We start from the raw sequence: 23,587 nt of genomic DNA, 5'->3' as shown, positions 1-23,587 counted from the left end.
ACTTTTTCAACTTAAATTTTGAAAGTGTTCCGGAAAGTCTGACACTTTTATATATATCTTAAATTAAAGCTAATGTAATTTACTTTATTATGCGAAAAAAAATTTCGGACTTTATTTTATCTTCATGGTGAAAACAGACATTAAACTTAATAAAAAAAATACGATTTTTGTAAAAAAATTCTTTTTTATATTTTTAACTTTATAATGCTATAACTTTTTGAAAGATGTATGGATCAATATAATTCTTTTTTTTGTAGATGCATGATGTCTTTACCTATCATTTGGTATATTTTTTTTATAAATCTGACTTTTTACCTGCCTACAGGGCGGAATTCAAAATGACAACTTTTTCAACTTAAATTTTGAAAGTGTTCCGAAAACTTTGACACTTTTATTTGTATCTTAAATTAAATATAATGTAATATACATAATTATAAAAAAAAAATCAGATTTTATTTTGCCTTGACGGTGAAAATGGCTACCACATACTATTTTTGTGTTAAAATACTTGGTTTTGTATTATATATTATTTTAAAATACTTTACAAATAATTACACTGATTTTCATAAATATTCTATCAATTTAATTGACATAATATAAAAAGTTAAACATATTCAATATAATTCTTTTTTTTATAGATGCATGATGTCATTACCTATAATTTGGTATATTTTTTTTATAAATCTGACTTTTTACCTGCCCACGGGGGGGATTTAAAATAACAAATTTTTTACAAAAAATTAATTTTTTCAACTTAACTTTTGAAAGTGTTCCGGAAAGTCTGACACTTTTATATATATCTTAAATTAAAGCTAATGTAATCTACTTTATTATGTAAAAAAAAAATTTCGGACTTTATTTTGTCTTCACGGTGAAAATGGCTACCAAATGCTATTATTGTGTGAAAATTCTCGATTTTATTTTTTACATTTTTAACTTTATAATGCTATGACATATTGAAAAGTGTATGGATCAACATTATTTTTTTATGAGAAATAATATTTTTTAATAATCCCTTTTTCAATCTACATACTTTATCTTAATTAGGATATTAATAAGGAACTAGCAGTTTATAAAGCTTTTGGAGTAATCCACCAATTTTTTTAAAATTTAACACTATCTAAAGATTTGCATCGAAGCCTTTTTTTTTTATAGTGATTTTAATCACTGTTAGATATCAATATACTTGATCCAACTATGCCACGTTACCACTGTGCCGGGACCCCCCTGTGCTGGGTTTTTTTTTAATCGATTAAAGCTGATTTTTGTGAATGTTTATAGTAAAAAAAATGAATTAATTTAGCATAACTTTTAGCTCAATTGTCAAGTTTGAAATTGACATCATTAAGTAGAAAATTTTATGAGTATTAAAAAAATTGTATCGTTAAGATTAATATGCAGATAGGAAGTTTTATAAGTACTATTTATAGTAAATTTATCAGAAAATACTCATTATATGTAACAAAATCAATTTTCGGTGAATCACAAAACATATATCCTCCTATACTAACCCATTCCTGTCACAATTAATCATTTCTATCTAATAATTTTTTATTAATTACAATTTAATAATTAATTTCTAATAAACTAATTTTTTTTTCATAGTATTTGCCCCCTTCTTATATGGTAGTGTTTTCCTACATATAGATTTACTCTTAACCTCCCATACTTGTGATATCTTCATTACTAGCTAAGAGAGAGGGAGAGCCCCTCAATTATACTCTTAACCTTTCATTATGCTATTAAGAAAAAAAATTATATAATTAAAATAGCATTCAAAAGTTATTACTTGATAATGTTTTTATAGGAATAACACTATCTGATAAAAATATAATTCAACGAAATATCAAAAGACACATATATATTCAGTTTTACATTTGTAAATAATAAGATAAAAGTATATGATAAACCACATGTTAAATTATAATTAACATCTATAAATTAAAAAATTATGTTTTAATAATCATTTAAAGATTTCAAAATAATTATGTATATTGTGGTTAATTATAAAACATTAATGCTAGATTATAATAATGTTATTATTTTTAATGATTTTCTATTTGTATCAGCGTTGAAGGCTCTTTATCTATTACTTTAAATTCCAATTCTAAAATTATAAATATATTAATAAGACATTATATTGATATTTTAATTAATATTTTGTTTTTTAATACCTAGTTCAAATAGCTCATCCGGTGTTGGTACAACCGTTTCTTCGGTGATTGGATCAAATTTAAATCCGAGTTGAAAATATTTTTCTATAACTACTGTTTTGATATAATCCTGAATTTTCTTGATTAGGAATTTGAAATATACTAATTTTGAGTCTTTGAAATGAATGGCGGCTTCATATTCTTGAAGCCATTCACCCGATAAATAATTCTTATGAAAAGGTTTAAATTTACAATACAATAAAGTATTAATATTTATATCCACTATTATACTATTAAAACATAAATATATAGTATTTAATGTCAAATTGTATGTATATATATCATCTCGTGATAGAGTTTGTTCTTTTAATGTCTCAAAAATATTTTCCATTCTCTCTATTGAATCACTTAAAATATATTTAGTTTTTCTACTAGACATCCACGGTCTTATATGTAAAATATCCAAAGCATCCATCGCTCCTTTCATCAATGTTGCCATTGGAACAATTAGTACAGTTATTATTTTTACGAGTTCTTCTGTGAAAATGCATACATTTATTAAGTCGTTCTTTTGCCTAATTTTATCATTACAAATTTGTATAACGTTGCAAATAACTAATAAAAGATTATACATAATTTTTCCGTATGTGCATCCAATATATATAGTCAAAGCTCGTATTTTTTCATTACATTTAGTACAATGTGTAGGTGTTTCCATCAGTTTTTGTAGGTAGTACAATTTTTCGTAATAATTTATACAGTACAAATCGTTTAAATTTGTCCATCCCGAATACATAAATAACTTGTCTATCATATCTATGTATTTTATTGTACTTGTATCTGCTTTTGTATACAAAATCACACAGGATAATACTAAACTTAACTCGTAAAGTTTTAATAAAAACATTGTAATGAATGTGCATACAATTTTTTTATTAAAATAAAACTAGACTAAATGGCAGAAGATATATTATTATGTTCTACATTTATAAATAATAAAATAAATGTAAAAAAAAATATTTTTTTGTGTTACAATTAAAAACTTTTGATTTATTATTTTAGTATTTTTACACTAGCTAAAAATTTAATGGTAGATATTAAACTTATTTTTTTTTAAATTAATTAAAAATAGATATGTTATAGTTTCCAAAAAATAATATTTGATCAAATTCTACATAAAGTTAATACTTTTCATACTTTTTTAAAGTTATCGCTAAAATTAATCTAATTTATTCAATATTTTTCTTGAATTTGCTCTTGTTTATAGACAGGATTCTCATAATAATCCTATAAATTAAAAATAATCTTGATAATTTTTTTATGATTTCATTTAGAATATGTATTTTAAGATTTATCAATTATGAAATATTTTGTTATGTTCGTTTCTTATACCTTATAAAGGTTTTTATTTTATATAATAGTTATATATTTAATTTATTGGCTTATTTATTATATTATGATCCAATTAAGTAAAAAACTGGTCAACAAAATTTCGGAATAATATTTTAGCATTCATTAACGTTTTTATACCTACATAGGAGAAGAATTTAGGTCGAGAATAGTCTAGTTATTACAGCATTTTTATATTAAAATACAAAAATATGTATAAAAAAAACCCAGCACAGTTGGGTGGCGGCACAGTGAGGATGTGGCATAATTGGTAGGCATAGTTGAGTCAAGTATAATGATAAAGTGTTTAATTTTAAAAAATTGATGAATTATTCCAAAAGCTACATAGTCTCCTTGCAAGTGGGCTCTTATATTAATTCGGCCTGTAACATCAACGTGGTTTGCCACTTGCATAACGACTAGATATAGTAGCAAGGGTCGCCACCACCTAGACGAGGTGTCACACCTATCAGATATGATTACCAGACCATAGGTGGAATTTAATTTTAAGTTGATTAAAAGTGTAATCTAAGTTAATATGTTGTTATATGTATAAATTACTATAATATCTCGTGGTTTATTAAACACAATTATTACAATTAAAGTTATATGTGGTTGATATGTAAAACATACCGTAGCCTGTGTCTAGATTAAGGAATAGAATAAATGTGTGCACTAGGGTGGCCCTCAAAAATCGAATGTCTTTTTTTTTTTACGCTACCCCTTAATTTTTTTTTAATGGTCAAAAAAATGAGCTATGCAAAATTTGGGACCGATCCGTTAAGGTTAACCCGTGCCCCCAGGCCTATTAAGTTAAGTCGAAGAGTCAAATTTAATAGAAATAACTGATCTATGTCTCGTAACTTTTTTTTCTCTTAACTTAGAATTATAAAGGTAAAACTCAAGTAAAGGAAAATTTACAAGAAATTCAAAAATAATAACTTCAATGTTGCTTTCTCAATAAATAGCCCACAAAAACACTACATACAGTAAAAAACATGAGAAAGTCTTAAAATACGTTATAACTGATTTTGTTGATTTTTAAATATTTATTTTCATTTTATTTTTTGGAAAACGCATATTCGTTTAAAAAAAGATTCTAGAAGTTTAATTTTTTATGCCAAGTACGATAATTATATTAGATTTATTATTTTATGGACAGTTAATTAATGATTAATTACAAATTTAACAAAATTGATTGTATTATTACATTTTGTCGTATCAATATATCAATTTTGGTTTACTGAATTACTTTAAGATAGTACCAATTATATTATTATTAAAGATAAGTATATTTGAGTTATTTTCGACAACTGACATAATTTGTGTCGTATAAATGCAGCAGACAATTTGTGAACACGTTAAATATATTTTACCTGTTTATTATTATATATTAAATGATACGTTTTAATCACAAATGTACAATACTTTTAGCGTCTTTTAAAGTATTACGAACTAATATTTATCTTATTGGTAATTATTCCCACGAAATAACTGGTAGTAAGTTACCATCAAATTTACAACTATTTAATCTGAACACTGATTTTTTGAAAATTGATCCATCATTTTGGAGTGCGAACAACAGTTACATAAATGCTTTAAATACTATAAGTAAATTACGAGTCATTAATGATACCGCCTAGCGTGGCATTAAATTAATCTAAGACTACATTAATATATTAACTACAAATGAAGAACAGAAACAATACGTTTTACAAATAGTAAGTAATTATCGGAAAAAATTTCCTAATTGTAAAAAAAGTACATTATCAAAAAATATATTATAATAATATAATTTAATTATTGTTAAAATATTTTTTTTAAAGTTATTATTATTTAAAAAAAAAAAAAATTAAAAATTATTAATAACAATTAAATTAAACTGTTAGGTTTGTAATTAATCATTAATTAACTGTCCATAAAATAATAAATCTAATATAATTATCGTACTTGGCATAAAAAATTAAACTTCTAGAATCTTTTTTTAAACGAATATGCGTTTTCCAAAAAATAAAATGAAAATAAATAATTAAAAATCAACAAAATCAGTTATAACGTATTTTAAGACTTTCACATGTTTTTTACTGTATGTAGTGTTTTTGTGGGCTATTTATTGAGAAAACAACATTGAAGTTATTATTTTTGAATTTCTTGTAAAATTTCCTTTACTTGAGTTTTACTTTTATAATTCTAAGTTAAGAGAAAAAAAAGTTACGAGACATAGATCAGTTATTTCTATTAAATTTGACTCTTCGACTTAACTTAATAGGCCTGGGGGCACGGGTTAACCTTAACGGATCGGTCCCAAATTTTGCACAGCTCATTTTTTTGACCATTAAAAAAAAATTAAGGGGTAGCGTAAAAAAAAAAAAGACATTCGATTTTTGAGGGCCACCCTAGTGTGCACCCTAGCACGGTCAATGACAGAAGAAAGAAAAGAGAAGAGTCAACGCCGATCTAACGGCGATTTCAAATCGAATTCAATAAATTTTTTACCATAATTTATTTTTTAGCTCAACTTGCAAGTTTGATATCATCATTTACATCATTAAATAGAAAATGTTATAAAAATTTAGAAAATGGTACTTTTAAGATTAATACTCAGTCAGGAAATTTATAATTACTATTTATAGTAAATTCATGAAAAAATCTCAAAATTTCGTTAAAATTACTATTTTTATTTACACTTTTATCATTATAGTTCATTTAAATAGAAATCGTAGTAACCATATCTGTGTAATATTAGGTGTTAAAAGATTCCACAATTGGAATATTCAGAACATAATTAACATTTTAATTATTTAAATATAACCAAAAATATTTAGGACAAAATGAAATTCAACAACACACCAGCAGGCAAAATCANAGAACATAATTAACATTTTAATTATTTAAATATAACCAAAAATATTTAGGACAAAATGAAATTCAACAACACACCAGCAGGCATGATGAAGATGAAACTAGGATAGGTCTGACTAGGCCATGGACTGACCTATTTAGGATCCTTTTTAGATAATAATCGTAACACTTGATCAGGCGGTGCTACCAGAAGAATAATATAACAAAATTGTTAAACATAATTTATGATAATGTAAGAAATTTTATAAGAATCAAATAATAATAATAAGGAAAAAACTCCTAAATAATAATAGATAGCGTTAAGAATTTCTTTATGATTTTTAACACAATAGATTAAAAATTTTACTTCAAATCAGTAAGTATCTCATTTTATCAATGTAAATGATAATATTACCAAGACACTTACGGTAAGTGGTCTTGAAAAAATATTGTCAAATATTAATTAGTAGAAATAAAAACATTTTTTAATGCGCTCTAATTACATTTGTTCGATTATTTATATTAACAAATCTTAGAATAAAAACTAAGAAGTACTATCTTCTATGTACATTGTATAATAGAATCTTTTGGTTTTCGAATATCGAGATAACTAAATAGATAAAATCTGGGAAGGCTATTTTAATTTATCTTTTTAATATCCTTATCTAACTGGTAGACTAAGATCTCTTAGTTTCATAGTAAAATACTAGATTCATAGTAAAAAAAACATGTCATTGAAATTTCTATTCAGTTATGTTAGACCAGCCAAAAAAAAAAAATGCGAAACTCTACCTTTAAAGTTAGAGTTATAGATATAAATAACTACTATGGTTTTTATTAAAATTATTTATTTTAATAGTAATACAATAAAATAGCGATTTTAACGTAATATTTCCAATATTTATGTAAATAGTAATTATAAAATTTCTTGACTGCATATTAATCTTAAGTGGAATACTCATAATAAAATTCTAATTGCAGATTTGAAAACAGCGCGAAAAATTGATTTAGAAAATTAAATTTTTGTTTTTGATGAAAGTTCCTTGTATTTATTCATAAGTAACAAAAAAATTTTATTAAAAAATTTTGCATCAAGCCTTTTAAATTTTTATACGCATTAAAAGTAAAGAAATATACAATTACTTTATTATTTTTATAATTTACCCGTAAAAATTACTATATTTACTTTTTATTTTCTTTATTTATCTAAGAAAAAAAGTGATATAATTAAAATAGCATTCAAAACTTTTAACTTGATAATGTTTTTATAGGAATAACATTTTCTGATCAAAATATAATTCAACGGAATATCAAAAGACACGTATAAATTCTGTTTTACATTTGTAAATAATAAGATAAATATATATGATAAACCACCTGTTAAATTATAATTAACATCTACAAATAAAATAATTATGTTTAAATAATCATTTAAAGATTTAAAAATAATTATGTTTTTAATAATTATATAATATTGTGGTTAATTATAAAACATTAATGCTAGACAATAATTATTTTGTAACTTTTAATGAGTGTCTATTAGCGTTGAAGGCTCTTCATCTATTACTTTAAATTCCAATTCTAAAATTGTAAATATATTAATAAGACATTATATAGATATTTTAATTAATATTTTATGTTTTTTAATACCTAGTTCAAATAGCTCATTCGGTGTTGGAACAACCGTTTCTTCGGTGATTGGATCAAATTTAAATCCGAGTTGAAAATATTTTTCTATAACTACTGTTTTGATATAATCCTGAATTTTCCTGATTAGGAATTTGAAATATACTAATTTTGAGTCTTTGAAATGAATAGCTTCATATTCTTGAAGCCATTCACCCGATAAATGATTCTCGTCAAAAGGTTTAAATCTACAATAAAATGTAGTTTCATTATTTATATCCATTATTATACCATTAAAAAATGAATCTATAGTATTTAATGTCAAATTGTATGTATTTATATCATCACGTGATAGAGTTTGTTCTTTTAATGTCTCAAAAATATCTTCCATTTTCTCTAATGAATCACTTAAAATGTATTTAGTTTTTCTACCAGACATCCACGGTCTTATATGTAAAATATCCAAAGCATCCATCGCTCCTTTCATCAATTTTGCCATTGGAACAATTAGTACAGTTATTATATTTAAGAGATCTTCTGTAAAAATGCATACATTAATTATGTCGTTTTTTTCTTTAATTTTTACTTTACAATTTTGTATAACGCTGCAAATAGCTAATAAAAGATTATTTAACATTTTTGCGTATGTACATCCAATATATATAGTCAAAGCTCGTATTTTTTGATCACTTTTATTAAATTGTGTAGGTGTTTCCATTAGATTTCGAAGGTAGTACAATTTTTCGTAATAATTTATACAGTACAAATCGTTTAAATTTGTCCATCCCGAGGACATAAGTAACTTGTCTATCATATCTCTGTGTTTTTTTGTATTTGTATCTGCTTTTGTATATAAAATCAAACAAGATAACACTAAACTAAACTCGTAAAGTTTTATTAAAAACATTGTAATAATATTGCATATAATTTTTTCATTAAAATAAAACTTGAATAAATTTCATAAGACACGTATTTATTCTGTTCTACATTTATACATAATAAGATAAACATTAATTAAAAAAAAAATGTGTGTTAAAATTATATAATTTTGATTTATTATATTAGAATTTTTACACTAGCTAAAAATTTACTAGTCTATTTTAAATTTATTTTTTCTAAAATTAAATTAAAATAGATTCATTTTATTTGTAATAGTTTCCAAAAAATAACAATTGATAAAATTCTACATAAATTTAATATTTTTCGTACATTTTCATACTGATTGCTAGAATAAATCTAATTTATTAAATATTTTTCTTTATTTTGCTCTTGTTTATAGACAGGGTTCTCATAATAACCCTATCGATTAAAAACAATTTTGATAATTTTTTTTTTTATTTCTTTTAGAATATGTATTATTAGATTTATCAATTATGAAATATTTTTTTATGTTCATTTCTTACACCTTATAAATGTTTTTATTTTATATAATAGTAATATACTTAATTTATTGGTTTATTTATTATACAGGGTGTTCAGTAAGTCAGGAAACGGGTATCTATTGTTCTCATTGTTACAAACAATGAGAACAATAGAAACCCGTTTCCTGACTTACTGAACACCCTGTATAATGATCCAATTAAGAAAATAACTGGTCAACAATATTTTAGGCTAATATTTCAGAAGTCATTAACGTTTTTATACTTACGTAGGAGGAGAATTCAGGTCGAGAATAGTCTAGTAATAAAAAATAACGTTGGCACAATAGGGTCACGATAAAGTGTGTACATGGCATAGTTAGGATAAGTATATTCGCTTTATTTTTATCACATTTATATTGAATTTATGTAATTTTAAAGAATATTGAAGGCTCATCACATAGTCTCCTCTTGTGATAAGAAATTTCTTATTCATATTAAAATTATGTTAATATATGATTTTTTTTTTGTGTCTGTCACTAATTATTTTCAACGATACGTGAAATAATCACAACTAGTTTCTAGTTGAAGATATTACCCTAAAAAAGTGAAAAAAATTTCCCCTTTATTATATAAAAATTTGCTTAACCAAATTTTTTCATATAAACTATAAATAATTATTCATGTTTAGTTTCAAGTTTTTAAAATATATACAGAGTGATCGGTTTATCATAAACCACACGATTATTTACAAAATAAATACAATATTGGAAAAATAAATTTTGACTTCTATTAGTTACATATATTTCTTGATTTATCAGCTAATAAGGACTTTTTAGAATCATCCGTTAAATCTTAAAGGGGTGTCAACTTTATATATTTAAATGGCTTAAAATATTTAACTGGCTTATAAAATAGAAAATAATCTAATTAAGAAAATGACCAGTAGCAGCACTCACTCCTACTTTTAGTATTTATTTTAAACATTTTTTTTTACTAATTAGTAACAATATAATAAAATATGTGATAGAAAAAATCTAATTGTAGGTTTGAAATTGGCGTAAAGATAGTTTTAGAATAGTTATTTTGTCTCTGATGAATATTTCTTGTAGATCAGGAAATGTATTCATAAGTAGCATATAATTTTTTTTTAAGTATTGATCAAATGCTTAATTTTTATACGCGTTTGCCATAAAAGTAACAACTACTTTAAAATATTTTATAATTTCTTCCTAAAAATTACAATATTAAATTATTGATTATCAATTTTATACCAAATTTAATTCCCATAATACGTATTTATTCATATATTATAATCATAAATCAAAGAACTTCTAATTAGGATATAATTAAGGAAATAGGAGTTGATGTTACTTTTGGAATATTTTATCAATATTTTAAAATTAACCACCGTCTACAGATTTGCATGAATTGTTTCTAATGATAGTTCTTTTAATCACTGTTAGATATCATCTATACTTGTCCTTTTTTATTGCTTTCACAAAATCATATGATTAGATTTCTCAAATAAGTGGTTAAAATTTACCTTGTATAAATAGTTGAAAATAAAATATTTACAGCGTTTAAGGGATTAAGAGGGCTTCACATCGGCCCCGTACAGAATTTACTATTTTTCCCATGAAATGTGACACTCAAAAATTTACAGTTTTATTTTATTTATATCTTTTGTTTTGCACATCACTTTTTCCTGAAAACTTTTTTTTTCCAATTTTTTGGCTGGCCTGCAAATAGGACCCACTTATATAGATTTCAATTAGAATAAGTATCAATATTAAAAAAGAAAGGTAAAACAATGCTTATGTAGGTTTTTATAATTCTCACATTTTTATTATAAGATTTCATGTACCAGCTCTGCTTCGATAGTAAATTTATTAATTTTATACAAATGTTTCTGTTTTTTTGGTTGGCATCGGTTAAAATTTTAAAAAACTTATATGTCTTTAAGAAGATTTCTTCTTTATATATATATATATATATATATTGTATTATAGTAATTAGAGCAACTTCAGTGTATTAATTATATTTACGACATGAACTTCATCAAAAGTAAATAGATATTATTTTTGTATTAAACACTAAAGCAAGTATAACAAGATAAATTACAATTTAATAACAAGAATTAAATATATGTAATACCAGAAAAAAGAATTATACATAACAATGATTTACAATTTAACTAAAGTTAAACAAGTAATTGAAAAAGATAAAAATATTTTTTTTGAATAAAAAGATAATAAATTGATACAAACTATGTACTATGATTACTTCCTTAAAGTTTAATTCGTTTGACGTTTTATCAATTATGATCAATATTTGTGTTTTAGTTCACATGGATATTATTTCGACAAATATTTACCACACGCAGCATAATAGTATTTTAGTTTCTTTATAGTTTTTATGAAAAATTTCATTAAATATGTAGATCCCAATAATATAAATTTACCCTGAGTACTTTGATGCTAGAAATTATAGAGACAATAATAATAATTACAATTATATAATATATTTTCTACATATTATGTATATAATTATATTTTAACATATTAAGTTTTGTATTAGTCTAATATTATTTCAAAATTATTGTAAAAATAAAAAATAATAAATTTAGATAAAATGTTTATACTTCTTATCTTCTATTGAATGTATTTTTATAAAATAAAACATAAAATTTCAGAAATTGTTAAGTTAAACAAATAGACTTCATTCATGAGAAATTATTACCCTAAATGACTTTACTTAGTGATTGCCGTTGGATTTCTTGAGTAGTCATCCATCCTCAGGCTAAACCTTAATTACTGGTCATGAATGAGAAATTCACTGCACCCTACTGGTTTATTTTTTTAAGTCAATAGCTACGTTCAATATAATATGTTAAATAAATAAAAAAAGATATATTAAATTTTATTACATTAAGATTTTATACCGTTGCTGATAATAAATTTTATCTGGAAGACTTATGGTCACGGTATCAATGACTCTGTTGTCAAAAGATATTTGGATTATTGCTATACAGTTAAATGGCTAAGAGTTTATTATGCATAAAGGTATGCGATTTAAAAATATTAATAAAAAAAAATGTATTTTATGTATTAAGGTTGAGTAAATTTTTTTTTTTATAAATTTCTTGAAACATTTAAAATCTCTATAATTATTTTAATATAAACACATAGAATTTAGTTAAAATCGTGAAATCTAATATTAAATCGTGTTGAAATAATTATAATCACAAATACTAAACATAAAAATAATTAGATTCCATCTTTAACTTAATAAAATAACAAACGGATATAGTTGTGTTTACATTTAATTTACAAGTATAAAAACACCAAAAGTCATCATAAATTTTAAAAAAATTAGTAGAATTATATTTATTAATTATTATTATAAGTATTTTATAAAGTAACTATATAAATTTATTTAATAAAATTGCAAACTTTTAGAAAAATGAGAATATATTATTGTCTTAAATTGGTATTCTAATATTTTAAATATTAGTTCAATATTCTATTATTTAAAAACAGAATGGCTAACTGGTTTACTTTATTAATGTATCTATTTTTTCCAGGAAATTATTAAAACGATCATGTTGAGGTAATAATAATCTTTTACTTATGCAGTGAATTTCATAACAACAAAAATATAATTACTGAATAAAAATTTTATAACAAGAGCAAAACGAATAAAATTAAAACAGGTTAACTATTTAATAAATCATAATATATGCTATTTTTTGACTTTCATTTGATTTGGCAAATAGGTATTTAACCTGTAATGTGCATTAATGGTGTTCGATTTAAATTTGAAGTAGACTTCTCACGGACAATAGTGCCAATTTTGCATGCATTATGTACTCGATAGTATTCGGTATTCTGAAGAGGGTATTCATATGAAAAAATTGTGAACTGATGTTTCGTCGGTAAATTCAATTGAATCGAATGGTTGTGTAAACTTAGACACGTTATTTCAAATGTAAACTCGGCAGGGACAGATTTAAATTTAATATTTTTATAACATTATGTAAACACTTAAAAGACGCGAAGGACATTGTGTGGGATTTAAATAAAATATATAGAAATACATTATATGCTACATCTATGTATGGTAATCGTAAATAAACATACACGTATAAGCTATGTTAACACCCGGACCATAGAATACGTGTTCGGGTTAAAAATCACCAAAGTTGATAATAGGTACGAAGTGTATAGTCAAAAATATTTACAATTTTTTATCTCTAAATTCTTGAATGGTTGCTATCGATTTAGCTAACATGTTGCCTATAGTAGGCCAAATTGAACGTTATGGAACCGATTCGGATGCCATTCGAATTCGAGCAGTTTCCCTAGACTTGTGATGTACTTCTGCAGTCCGTAACGTTATACCGAAGATATCCTCGTGATAACGATTATCGTCCTGAAAGTGTAAAAGGTCGTTAATTACGTTTGCATATGAGTAAATTTTTTATCGTAGTAATAACATGTTAGTTTATATAATTTTTTTTGATTTTTAATGTACAATTGTGTTTTAGGGGAGTGGTGTATCACAGTAGATCAATCAGTCATCATCGTTTGGCGATGATGTTCAACTGTGCTGCTGTTTTCCGAATGAGTGACCATACGTGAACTTGATAGTGACACACATCTTACTCGTTATTCCTTCCCTCAATCATAATGAGGTTTCGTTAGTTGTAAAAATCCTGTCAAATCATTGTGAGATAGAACCGATCACAAATAGTGGGGATAGAGGTCAAGGAGATGATAATGAATGCACAATTGTTTTTGTTATTATATTTTTACCCTTTCTTTATTTATACACATATGTACTGAAAAAATAGCTAGGTGAAAAATAATCTAATGTTACACAACGTTGATAACGTTCGAGGCAGCTGTGTGATATCCAATCTAATTATGGCTAGATTTTGTTAAGCATTTTAAAAAATAATTGTGAAGGTCGTAAAAGAAAACTTTATTATTTGAATTATTTAACAGAGTTTAGTACCTATTCATTGTATAATTGGCTTATGTTATTCATGAATTCATTAATGCTATAAATAGTTCTTAATTATTTTTCAATTTCACTTTTTTATAGAATTTTATAAAAGAGTCACTGTTTTATGTGTAAATACAACCTATAGACTTGTCTAATAATTTTTCATGGGATTATTAAAAAAAAAAAATCATTGTGTATAAATTGTAAATGTATGCGTTTTGATTCAAAAGTATATTAAACTGTTTATACCATGCGATTGATTTTAGAAGATAACTGTTAAAAGATATCTATTTGATAGATAGTTTATTGTAATTTAAAAAATAAAATTTATCGAGAAATGTTTAATCCCAAGTGTTCCTGCCACGTTTAAACGCGCCGCAAAGGTGAACAGTATTTTATTGTACAACGTTATAAATCGTGTTTCCGACAAAATGCCGCAAAACGATAGACATTTTGTAGTATAAATCAGTTGTGTTTAATCTGAGATTATACCCGTAGTCCTAGCATAAAGTTATCAGACTGTGTAGAATTCATGCCAGTTTGTTCTTGAATAATGGATTTAAGTGTCTGGTACACGTTTTCAGCCATTTTGCAGTCGCCACATACGTAAAAGTGTCCTCTCTCTACAGCAATCAGCTCATAAATCATTTTTGACTCTTTCAACATTAAATCTTGTACATATGTCTGCAAAGTAAAGAAATTATATATCACACACCATTGTAAGCAATAGTGAATTTTCGATTAATTATTTGTTTACTACATAAAAAATAATTTCATTGAAGTATATTAAACAAGAATAAATATGTTATCAATAATGACGTTTATAAGTAAAAAGATAATATTTTATGTCTAACCTTTGGTATTGATGGTTCCCTGGAAAGTGCTAAGTAAACTTTATCCAAAACACCTTCTTCTAGCATGGTTTTTTTATCGGATTTGTACAACTCCAGTGATCTGTACTGACAACCAAAAAATAGTATGACTCTGCCTATTTTATAATCTATAAAGTCAATAAAACACATGATAGGGTTGATTAAAAACATTTTTATGACAATAACAAGACGTGTTTGCATACCATTTCCTTTTTTGTTTTGAGCATATCTGTGCTGCCAAAATGCACGAAACGGCGCAATACCGGTACCTGGACCCACTAATATTAAAGGTTTGGTCACGTCCTTGGGCAAGTGGAAATTTGGGGCACTATAAAAATGACAAAAATAAGATGGATAAAACAGTTATTATTATTTCATCGCTACATTAAGGTGGTTTTTGTTATATCAATACCTTCGCACAAACATGTACAGTGTATCATTCATGTTAGTCTCCAACAAGAAATTAGAACAAACTCCGTAGTGTATAGGTCCTTTTCCTCCTAAAAAGAATAATAGATAATTAATATTATATTATAATGTAAGAAAATGAATTAGATATTATTTAACGATAAGTCAGTAGTGGTATAAATATAATTTTTTTAAAGGGGTTAATAAAAACATTTCTTATTGAGTATAGATGTATTTTATATTATAAGCGACCAATAATTCTTGATAAAAATAAAATAAATTTGTGGATTAATAAGAGTATCAAACTTGTCCTCAAGCGTACACTATTGTTCATTATTTTATGTATTAATACCAGAGTTTTTATTTTTTAAGTAGAGTCCCCACCTTGAGTTCTATAAGTTACAACAGCGACAGTAAGATGCACTTGATGTGGATATAATTGGCTTGCTGATGAAATACTATAAAATCTTGGTTGTAACGGCGTAAGTTGTGCTACGAGTAAGGCGGCTGGTGGTTTTGCTGATGGGAATTCATGGAACACTTCAAGGAGATTAGGCAATCGCCAATGACGCCAGTCTTCATAACTTGAGCTATCCTATAATATAAATTTACATGGTCACTATCGATTTAGCTATATAAATTTTTTTTTATTTGCACTTACTATCGCCAAGTGGGTGAGTTTTTTGCAATCGGTAGGATTGGTGGCAAAAGAAGCTAAGAACTGCAACATGTTTGGCGAAGGTGGAGTGGTAATATCTAAGAAACGTGTTAGTAAAGTTCTAAGTGAACATCTAGGAAGTTTTTCGTGCGCTATCCAATTTTTTAACACACCTGTAAAATATTAACGGTGGGTTAATGTATTTTTTATTATTTAGTAGGCATTAGCTTGCATGGAGAGTTGCTTAGTTATATTCTATGTGTTTTATTTAGAACTTTTTCGCTAGCGCCTATTATACGAGTATATCAATGCATTATACTCAATCATTACGTTTTGACACGTGTTTGAAAACGTTGCATACAAAAGCTGGGTAGGATTTTTAAAGTTAACTAAAAAAGTAACTTTGTGCTCATGTTTTAAGTCAATAGATAGATTACAGTTGTTATACACGAATTCGATTACTATTACCGGTTGAAGTATGTTTTTCTTTGAGTATTTGTAGCTCCACTGCTTGATCAGGATCTTGATCAGTTCCTAAATGTTGTATTATTCCATTTACGAGCTCTGACCGATTTTCTGCAAACATGCCAACATGGTCTCCCGGTTCATACATGTTTTTGTCAACTGTTTTCCATTCATCCACGTTCATCTCGAGCCATAATGTCACTCGGTCACTTCTACTATCCTCACTATTACTCATAAGATTTTGCTTATTATTTAATTTACAACGCCACACTTTTTTGTTATGATAACGAGTGTATGCTAGATAGAAAATAAGAAAAATTAAAACTAGTGAAATATTTTTATATTTTATTGAGTGAACTTAAAAAAAGATATGTATTTTTCAAGAAAATTTTTTTTTAAAATTTAAGTATTTAAAAAAATGAACCTGAATGAAGGTCTTCTTCTTCTATGTGAACAAAACGAACTGTTGATGCAGATAATTTTTCACTGTGAAGTACTTGAGACGCTTCGCTAAGAGTCTCGTCCATGTCTAAGCAAAATGTGTCACAAGCAACCTACACAAATTATGAGAATAAACAAGTTGTTTATAAGTATAAAATAATTTTTACTAAAATTATCAACACTTATTTAAAAACATACATTTTATATTTGTATTTAGATACATTTGAAACTTTACTCACATGAAAAACTTCGGTAGCCCATTTTTTAAAGGCTTGTTCTTGACCACACATTTCGTCGCCTTTTGCGAGCTTCATTAACTGTTCTCCTCCTAGCTCGCTCAATAGATTGTCGACATAAGACCCAAACGAGCAAAAGTTTGGGTATGCACTCGAACCCAGCCCGAAAACAGCAAATCTAAAACATTTCATCATTGGTTCAAGAAGCCAATGACTTGTGACTGGTATTCTACATTTGAATAAAATATATTTTTCGGTCAAAATTAATGCATGCAATATGGAAAATGTTATTACGTGTTAAAATTAATTCTTAGAATATAATTAAAATGCATATTAAAAAACTGAAAATAATATAAAACTGAAAAAAAGTTTAATCATTAGCAATACTATGACTATTAATTAATAATTATTTATTTCACTTACCTTACATTCCCAAGAGGCCCAAAATTGTCGATATCCGTAGAGTCTTTATTAAAAGAATCATTTAATTCGGAAAAATGAATTTCGGAAAGACTATTTGCTTTAATAAATGATGCTGAACTAGAAATCAAAATTAATGGTTTGATAGAGTTTTGCAATATTATTTATTATTTATTATGAGGAATTGCCACATTATATATTTACCTAAGTGGTGAAGATTTAATTATTAAAGGTTTATTAGAATAGCTGACTTCATGTTCCATTTTTAATGAATACAACTGCTGAGCGAATTCCTATAAAATAAATATTATTTAATTTTAGCTATATAATATAAGATTTAAATGAATAAAAAATATAAATATGAAAAATCAATTTTTATGCAATTACAAATAAATAGTGTTAATATACATGTATTTAAAAATGTAAATAGTTTAAAATTTACAAAAAAATAAAATATTCATCATTTGAGTTCAAATTTATATGCTTTTATAATATTTGTGTGTGCCTGCTCCAAAACCATCCCAGGTTTGTATAAGTTTATTAGAGGTATATTAATTAATGTAATAACATTTTTAATTGTACAAGTAAATGTTATACCTCTAATTAAGATACATTATTAAATTACAAATAGCTACATTAATATATTTCGTTGGTTTAAATGGGCTATAAAATAGTAATAATTGCAATAATAATAATTATATTTATATTCAATTACAATAACTATAATTACATATAAATTTGAATATTAGGTTTAATGCAATAAGTATTTTTTCATTAGTATATATTATTATTTATCAAGTCTAGTATGTATACAATGTTTTGATGAGACGATTGTTATATATTAAAATACTATCAATATTTGTCTAAATATTTCACCAAGAGCAATATCTAAACTTTTTCTTACTTGACCATTTTCCGGTGGATCTCCATTTCCAAATGTTGATGCCACGACCAACAATAATGCTTCGTGTTCAATACTTGTCATATCATATTCTTCCATGCTCATCACCTACCCAAAGAATAGTTAATTTTAGATAATCACTACTTAGTAAGATTCTTTGTTAAAAGAATTATTACAATATAAAAATATTAATGATATATTATCCTTGAAAAATTAAATTAAAAATTCATCTACATAAAAAATTAGATTTGAACTCATTAAAATATCTATTACTTGAGAGTGAAATGCATGCGCGAATATTTCGCCTAATTTCTTAGCATATATTTCTGATCTTCCCGTTTCTGTAGCGTAAAGTATTGTTGCTTTTATTCTTCGCGATAATGCTTGTCCAAATAATTTTGATGTGAATTTAACCGCCCTAAAAAAGAAATCAAGTTCAAAATATGTTATTAAATACTTAGTTATGTACTAATATTTATACTAACCGAGCGATTTGTTTGAAGTGAAATTTTCTACGTTGTTTTTTTGATGTTTTTCCCTGATTTTGTCCTTTTTTCCAAACATGCGTTTTCCATGCGGCTTCCTGTAAATGTAAATATGTTAACATGTTAAAATAGCTTTTTTATTTTCTTAATATTACATCATATTGTGCACCTAAAGGTATACTCAATGAATAAAAAATCTTGTAAATGTGGCTCAGTAATTAAAATGAGATTTAATGGAATGATATAGTACTTTTTACTCCATTAATATTTATTATTCACAAATATCCTATTTAACTTCTTATACTCTTTTATATTTACTGTTCCAAGTCTTTTGAAAAGTTAATATAGAATTAATATTAATTGGTTTTTGTAGGTTAGACTAATATCCTTTAACACCCGTATTTGTTCACGTTTTTAAAAAAAAATTCATCATACATTAAGAAACCTTTGGTTGCGATTTGTATGCGTATTGATCTTAAATTCAATTATATAGTACATTAAAGTTAATAACAGCATAAAAAAAAACCCAGTACAGGGGGGTCGCAACACAGTAGAGACGTGGCATAGTTGGGTCAAGTATATAATCACTATCAAAAAAAAAACGCTTCAATGCAAATCTTTAGATAGTGTTTAATTTAAAAAAAATTGGTGGATTATTCCAAAATCTACATGATCTGCTATTTCCTTATTAATATCCTGATTTAGATAAAGTATGTCGAATGAAAGAGGGATATTAATATTATTTCTCATAAAAAAAATTCTATTGATCCATACACTTTTAAAAAAGTTATAGCATTTTAAAGTTTTTTTTTTCCTTAATTAATGTATACACAACCTGTTCCCTATAGGTACAATAAGAGTATTAGCTAAAATAATTATAACATGAAATACTTGATAAAAGAAGCCACCCATTGATGACACTTTTAAGTGATTATTATTTATTTTTTTTTAAATACATTTTAAAGTTAAAAATGTAAAATATAANCAGACCTTCCGGAACACTTTCAAAGTTTAAGTTGAAAAAGTTCTACTTTCTATATGCATTTTTTAGATTTGAACCCCCCTCGTGTATAGGGAAATGGTCAGATTTAAAAGAACAGTATGTCAAATGAAAAATGTATATAAATACTACTCCTCAAGAAAAAATTGTACTGATCCATACATTTTTCAAAAAGTTATAGCATAATAAAGTTAAACNAAAATCGAGAATCTTCACACAAAAATAGCATTTGGTAGCCATTTTCACTGTGAAGACAAAATAAAGTCCGAAATTTTTTTTTTCCATAATAAAGTATATTACATTGGCTTTAATTTAAGATATATATAAAAGTGTCAGTATTTTCAGAACACTTTTAAAAGTTAATTTTTTGTGAAAAAGTTGTCATTTTGAATCNCATTCGGTAGCCATTTTCACCGTGAAGATAAAATAAAGTCCGAAATTTTTTTTTGCATAATAAAGAACATTACATTAGCTTTACTTTAAGATATATATAAAAGTGTCAGTATTTTCAGAACACTTTTAAAAGTTAATTTTTTGTGAAAAAGTTGTCATTTTGAATCCCTCCCTGTGGGCTGATAAAGAGTCAAAATTATAAAATAAATACATCAAATGGTAGGTAAAGACATAATGCATCTATAAAAAAAAATTACATTGATTTGTTCGTTTTTGAAAAAGTTATGGCAGTTGTAAGTAAAAAAAATTTCGAAAATTTCGAAAATTTGTAATTTTTTTGTAGATTTCCCCCATTTACGGAGAACGAGGGAAATGTTTTCAATTTTTGAGGGTAATCTCTTCGACTAGATACGATTTGTGATCTTTTGACGTATCGTTGAAAGAAATCGTTTCGGTGAGAGCTGAGAAAAAGTGGTAACAGACACAAAAAATAAATAAATAAATAAATAAAAAAAAACACATCATAGTAAAATTAATACCTTCTCAGCTTCGCATCGAAGCTAAAAAAATGTTATGTAATGCTATATGTAAAAATATTGAAGTGCCAGAATTTGATTTTTATTTAGTTTTCTTACTTGATAACTATATGTCGGTTGTAGTTCGTAGTTGGCCATTTCTTGATGAAATACGGGTGTGATTGACCCGGATATTGGAGGTACAATCCACACCCAATCTGCCGGACAACCCTTCCTCGTTCTTAACTCGTTATCATAGTGTTTCATAAACGATTCACAAGCTGTATGGTGGTCCATAATTGTTATGTTGTTCGACTTAAATACATTTATAAAGATTAAAAAAAAATACTTAAAGATAATTTAATACCTACTTGAAAGCTATATAATACGGATAAATTAACTTCTACTAGAGCACGGTCTTTTTTTAAAAACCCATAATGATTTACATCATTCCTCATATGTTCTAAAACTGTCTGAAAATCGAATTTATTAAAAGTAAAATATAAATAGTGCAGAGTAATAATTTCTAATAGTTAAATGATATAAATACTTACATCTAAAACATTATATCTATAAGTATCACACAAGTTCCTACATCCGATTTCTGTACTCATATACCAACCATTAAATGGACACGCTGTAAATTGAATACCGCCGCACTCAAACATCATGCTGGACACTGCAGGAAGACAATACCACCGTAGACCAAGATCAGCAAACCAATCAAATCTATATAATTCATAAAACATAATCTTCATGTTTTTTTAAATACATCTAATTTATTTGTTAAAAAATAGAGTAAGGTTATATTATACAAATTATTGTTTAATTTTGACTAAGAGCTATTATCAAGCTATTAAAGAACCCTTTTTCTAAAATTCGAAAAAACAAAATTTAAAAAAATATATGTTTGCATTATTTTATTATTAGCTTGACAAATGTTATGTTTAAATAAATATTACCTTTAATATTAATATTAATACTAATATAATATTTAAAATGTTAATGAACATTTAAACAACTTTAATTGTATTTGTTTGGTTATATTTTGTGTAATAAAATAATTACTCATGTATTAGTAAAAATAAAAATAAAATGTTGTTTAATTTTGATTTTTGGTTTAATAATAAAAGTTTTCAATATAATATCAAGTATTAAATTAATAGCGATTGATTAATTAATTAATTTTGATAATGTAATTATTTTGTATAAAAATATACTTTATGTTATTTCCTTAATTATTGCAAAAAATATTTCCTAAACATTTTTCTAAGAAATAATAGGATCGATCTGAAATTATAACTTTAGAAACAATTGCAAACGTGGTTCTGGCTAAAAGCGTTCGTTAGTTTTCTATTTGATTTGTAATTAATGTTGTAACTTAAAAGTAAACGACATGGTAGGTCGTTATTGTAGAACTGACTTTGGGTTATGCAATTTCACTACAATTCTGTTTCAAAAACGGTTGTTTATGTGGCATTTTATATTATTCTTCTTTCAGTTTCAAGTTTTCTTTAAAAAAGTATTTTATTTTAAATACTTTTGCAAATCCAATAATCTCTGATCTTTGTACACGTAGCTTTAAACAACGTGATTAAATAAAAAATTACAAGACTCTGCTATTTTAGTCACTCCTTTTTTTTTAAGTTCAATAAATGATACTACAGAAAACACTTTACCTCCGATATACTTAACACTGTATGCTGACGATTTCAACTTATCCTGTAGCAGCAATAATATAAATACAGTGTCGTTTCCTTATTTACTGAACACCCTATATACATAGCTGAAGTAGTTGCCATATACAAACTTTCAAAATTATAAAAGCGCAAAAAAAAATACTCAATATTTTTTCAAATTCGATTTGTGCTACATTTAAAATTCCAAACAAACATCAACCAGCAGATGTTCCATGATTAATACAAAACAAAATCCATAAGTTTAAATAATTAAACTTCCATATAACACTAATGTGGATACTAGGTGATATAAGTATTTAAGGTTATGTACTTGAAGATAAAGATGCTAAAGACGGTGTTATGCTACAATAACAACAACTTACAAACATTTAAAAATAAATTCTTATAATGATACACAAAAAATTATACAATACCTCAACATTTACGGATGAAATAAAATGTGATTTTCTTGAAACACTAAATTAAACGGTATAAAACACTATTCTTGGCTCTATATACAATACATTTCTAAAAAACTGCAAGTAATTATCAACAGAATACGAATAAAACATACAAAATTAACTCACGATCATCTTATGGCTAAAAATTTGTCACCAACATGTAACTATTGTAAGGACTAGGTGACGGTTAAACATATCTTCACCGAATGTAAATAATACAGATATTCAGCACCAAACATAAATAGGATATCACATTTAATCAACATTAAGCTCGAA

General features: G+C 25.5%; 2 protein-coding genes across 8 annotated transcripts in view; both read right to left on the bottom strand.

Annotated features, from left to right (window-relative positions):
• Positions 1 to 1,479: 1,479 nt before the first annotated feature.
• LOC126897073 (uncharacterized) lies at positions 1,480 to 8,992 on the bottom strand. 3 transcript variants are annotated; one of them, XR_007702017.1, is made up of 2 exons: positions 2,175 to 2,384; positions 1,480 to 2,107 (listed from the first exon to the last, which is right to left on the bottom strand). XR_007702017.1 is itself a non-coding variant. In XM_050670475.1 (2 exons), the coding sequence occupies exons 1-2, from the start codon at positions 8,914 to 8,916 to the stop codon at positions 2,046 to 2,048; spliced, it is 945 nt and encodes a 314-aa protein (XP_050526432.1). In that variant the 5' UTR covers positions 8,917 to 8,992; the 3' UTR covers positions 1,481 to 2,045. The 3 variants fall into 3 exon arrangements, 2 of the variants coding, with proteins under 2 accessions (XP_050526432.1, XP_050526433.1); XM_050670475.1 differs by lacking the exon at positions 2,175 to 2,384 and adding an exon at positions 8,034 to 8,992 and having other exon boundaries at positions 1,481 to 2,107; XM_050670476.1 differs by lacking the exons at positions 1,480 to 2,107; positions 2,175 to 2,384 and adding exons at positions 7,666 to 7,964; positions 8,034 to 8,992.
• A 2,481-nt stretch (positions 8,993 to 11,473) lies between these two features.
• LOC126897071 (nitric oxide synthase, salivary gland) overlaps positions 11,474 to 23,587 on the bottom strand; it is an 84,835-nt gene continuing 72,721 nt past the window's right edge. For 4 of the 5 annotated variants that reach the window (XM_050670468.1, XM_050670470.1, XM_050670472.1 and 1 more), the window contains 18 exons: positions 21,726 to 21,900; positions 21,543 to 21,644; positions 21,292 to 21,486; positions 19,264 to 19,361; positions 19,052 to 19,196; positions 18,782 to 18,886; positions 18,082 to 18,170; positions 17,881 to 17,997; positions 17,461 to 17,686; positions 17,205 to 17,334; positions 16,784 to 17,077; positions 16,319 to 16,488; positions 16,042 to 16,252; positions 15,662 to 15,749; positions 15,453 to 15,577; positions 15,232 to 15,377; positions 14,870 to 15,061; positions 11,474 to 13,801 (listed from right to left, as the gene is read on the bottom strand). In XM_050670468.1, coding sequence (XP_050526425.1) covers positions 13,688 to 13,801; positions 14,870 to 15,061; positions 15,232 to 15,377; positions 15,453 to 15,577; positions 15,662 to 15,749; positions 16,042 to 16,252; positions 16,319 to 16,488; positions 16,784 to 17,077; positions 17,205 to 17,334; positions 17,461 to 17,686; positions 17,881 to 17,997; positions 18,082 to 18,170; positions 18,782 to 18,886; positions 19,052 to 19,196; positions 19,264 to 19,361; positions 21,292 to 21,486; positions 21,543 to 21,644; positions 21,726 to 21,900 — 2,722 coding nt within the window. In that variant the 3' untranslated portion in view covers positions 11,474 to 13,687. The remainder of the gene's footprint in view (positions 13,802 to 14,869; positions 15,062 to 15,231; positions 15,378 to 15,452; positions 15,578 to 15,661; positions 15,750 to 16,041; positions 16,253 to 16,318; positions 16,489 to 16,783; positions 17,078 to 17,204; positions 17,335 to 17,460; positions 17,687 to 17,880; positions 17,998 to 18,081; positions 18,171 to 18,781; positions 18,887 to 19,051; positions 19,197 to 19,263; positions 19,362 to 21,291; positions 21,487 to 21,542; positions 21,645 to 21,725; positions 21,901 to 23,587) is intronic. The other variant, XM_050670473.1, reaches the window with a different exon arrangement.

Source organism: Daktulosphaira vitifoliae, unplaced genomic scaffold, assembly GCF_025091365.1.
Source record: "Daktulosphaira vitifoliae isolate Bord-2020 unplaced genomic scaffold, ASM2509136v1 Scaffold_1, whole genome shotgun sequence".
In the NCBI taxonomy this organism is placed as follows: Eukaryota; Metazoa; Arthropoda; class Insecta; order Hemiptera; family Phylloxeridae; genus Daktulosphaira; species Daktulosphaira vitifoliae.
This window is presented reverse-complemented; position numbering and strand designations above follow the sequence as displayed.

What these genes read in the sequence shown, in the direction of transcription:
- LOC126897073 (XM_050670475.1), bottom strand. Translation starts at nt 8,916, where the DNA reads ATGTTTTTAATAAAACTTTACGAGTTTAGTTTAGTGTTATCTTGTTTG. An exon ending in GAATGAGCTATTTGAACTAG is followed by an intron (nt 2,108 to 8,033) that starts GTATTAAAAAAC and finishes TTATAATTTTAG; the next exon opens with AATTGGAATTTAAAGTAATA.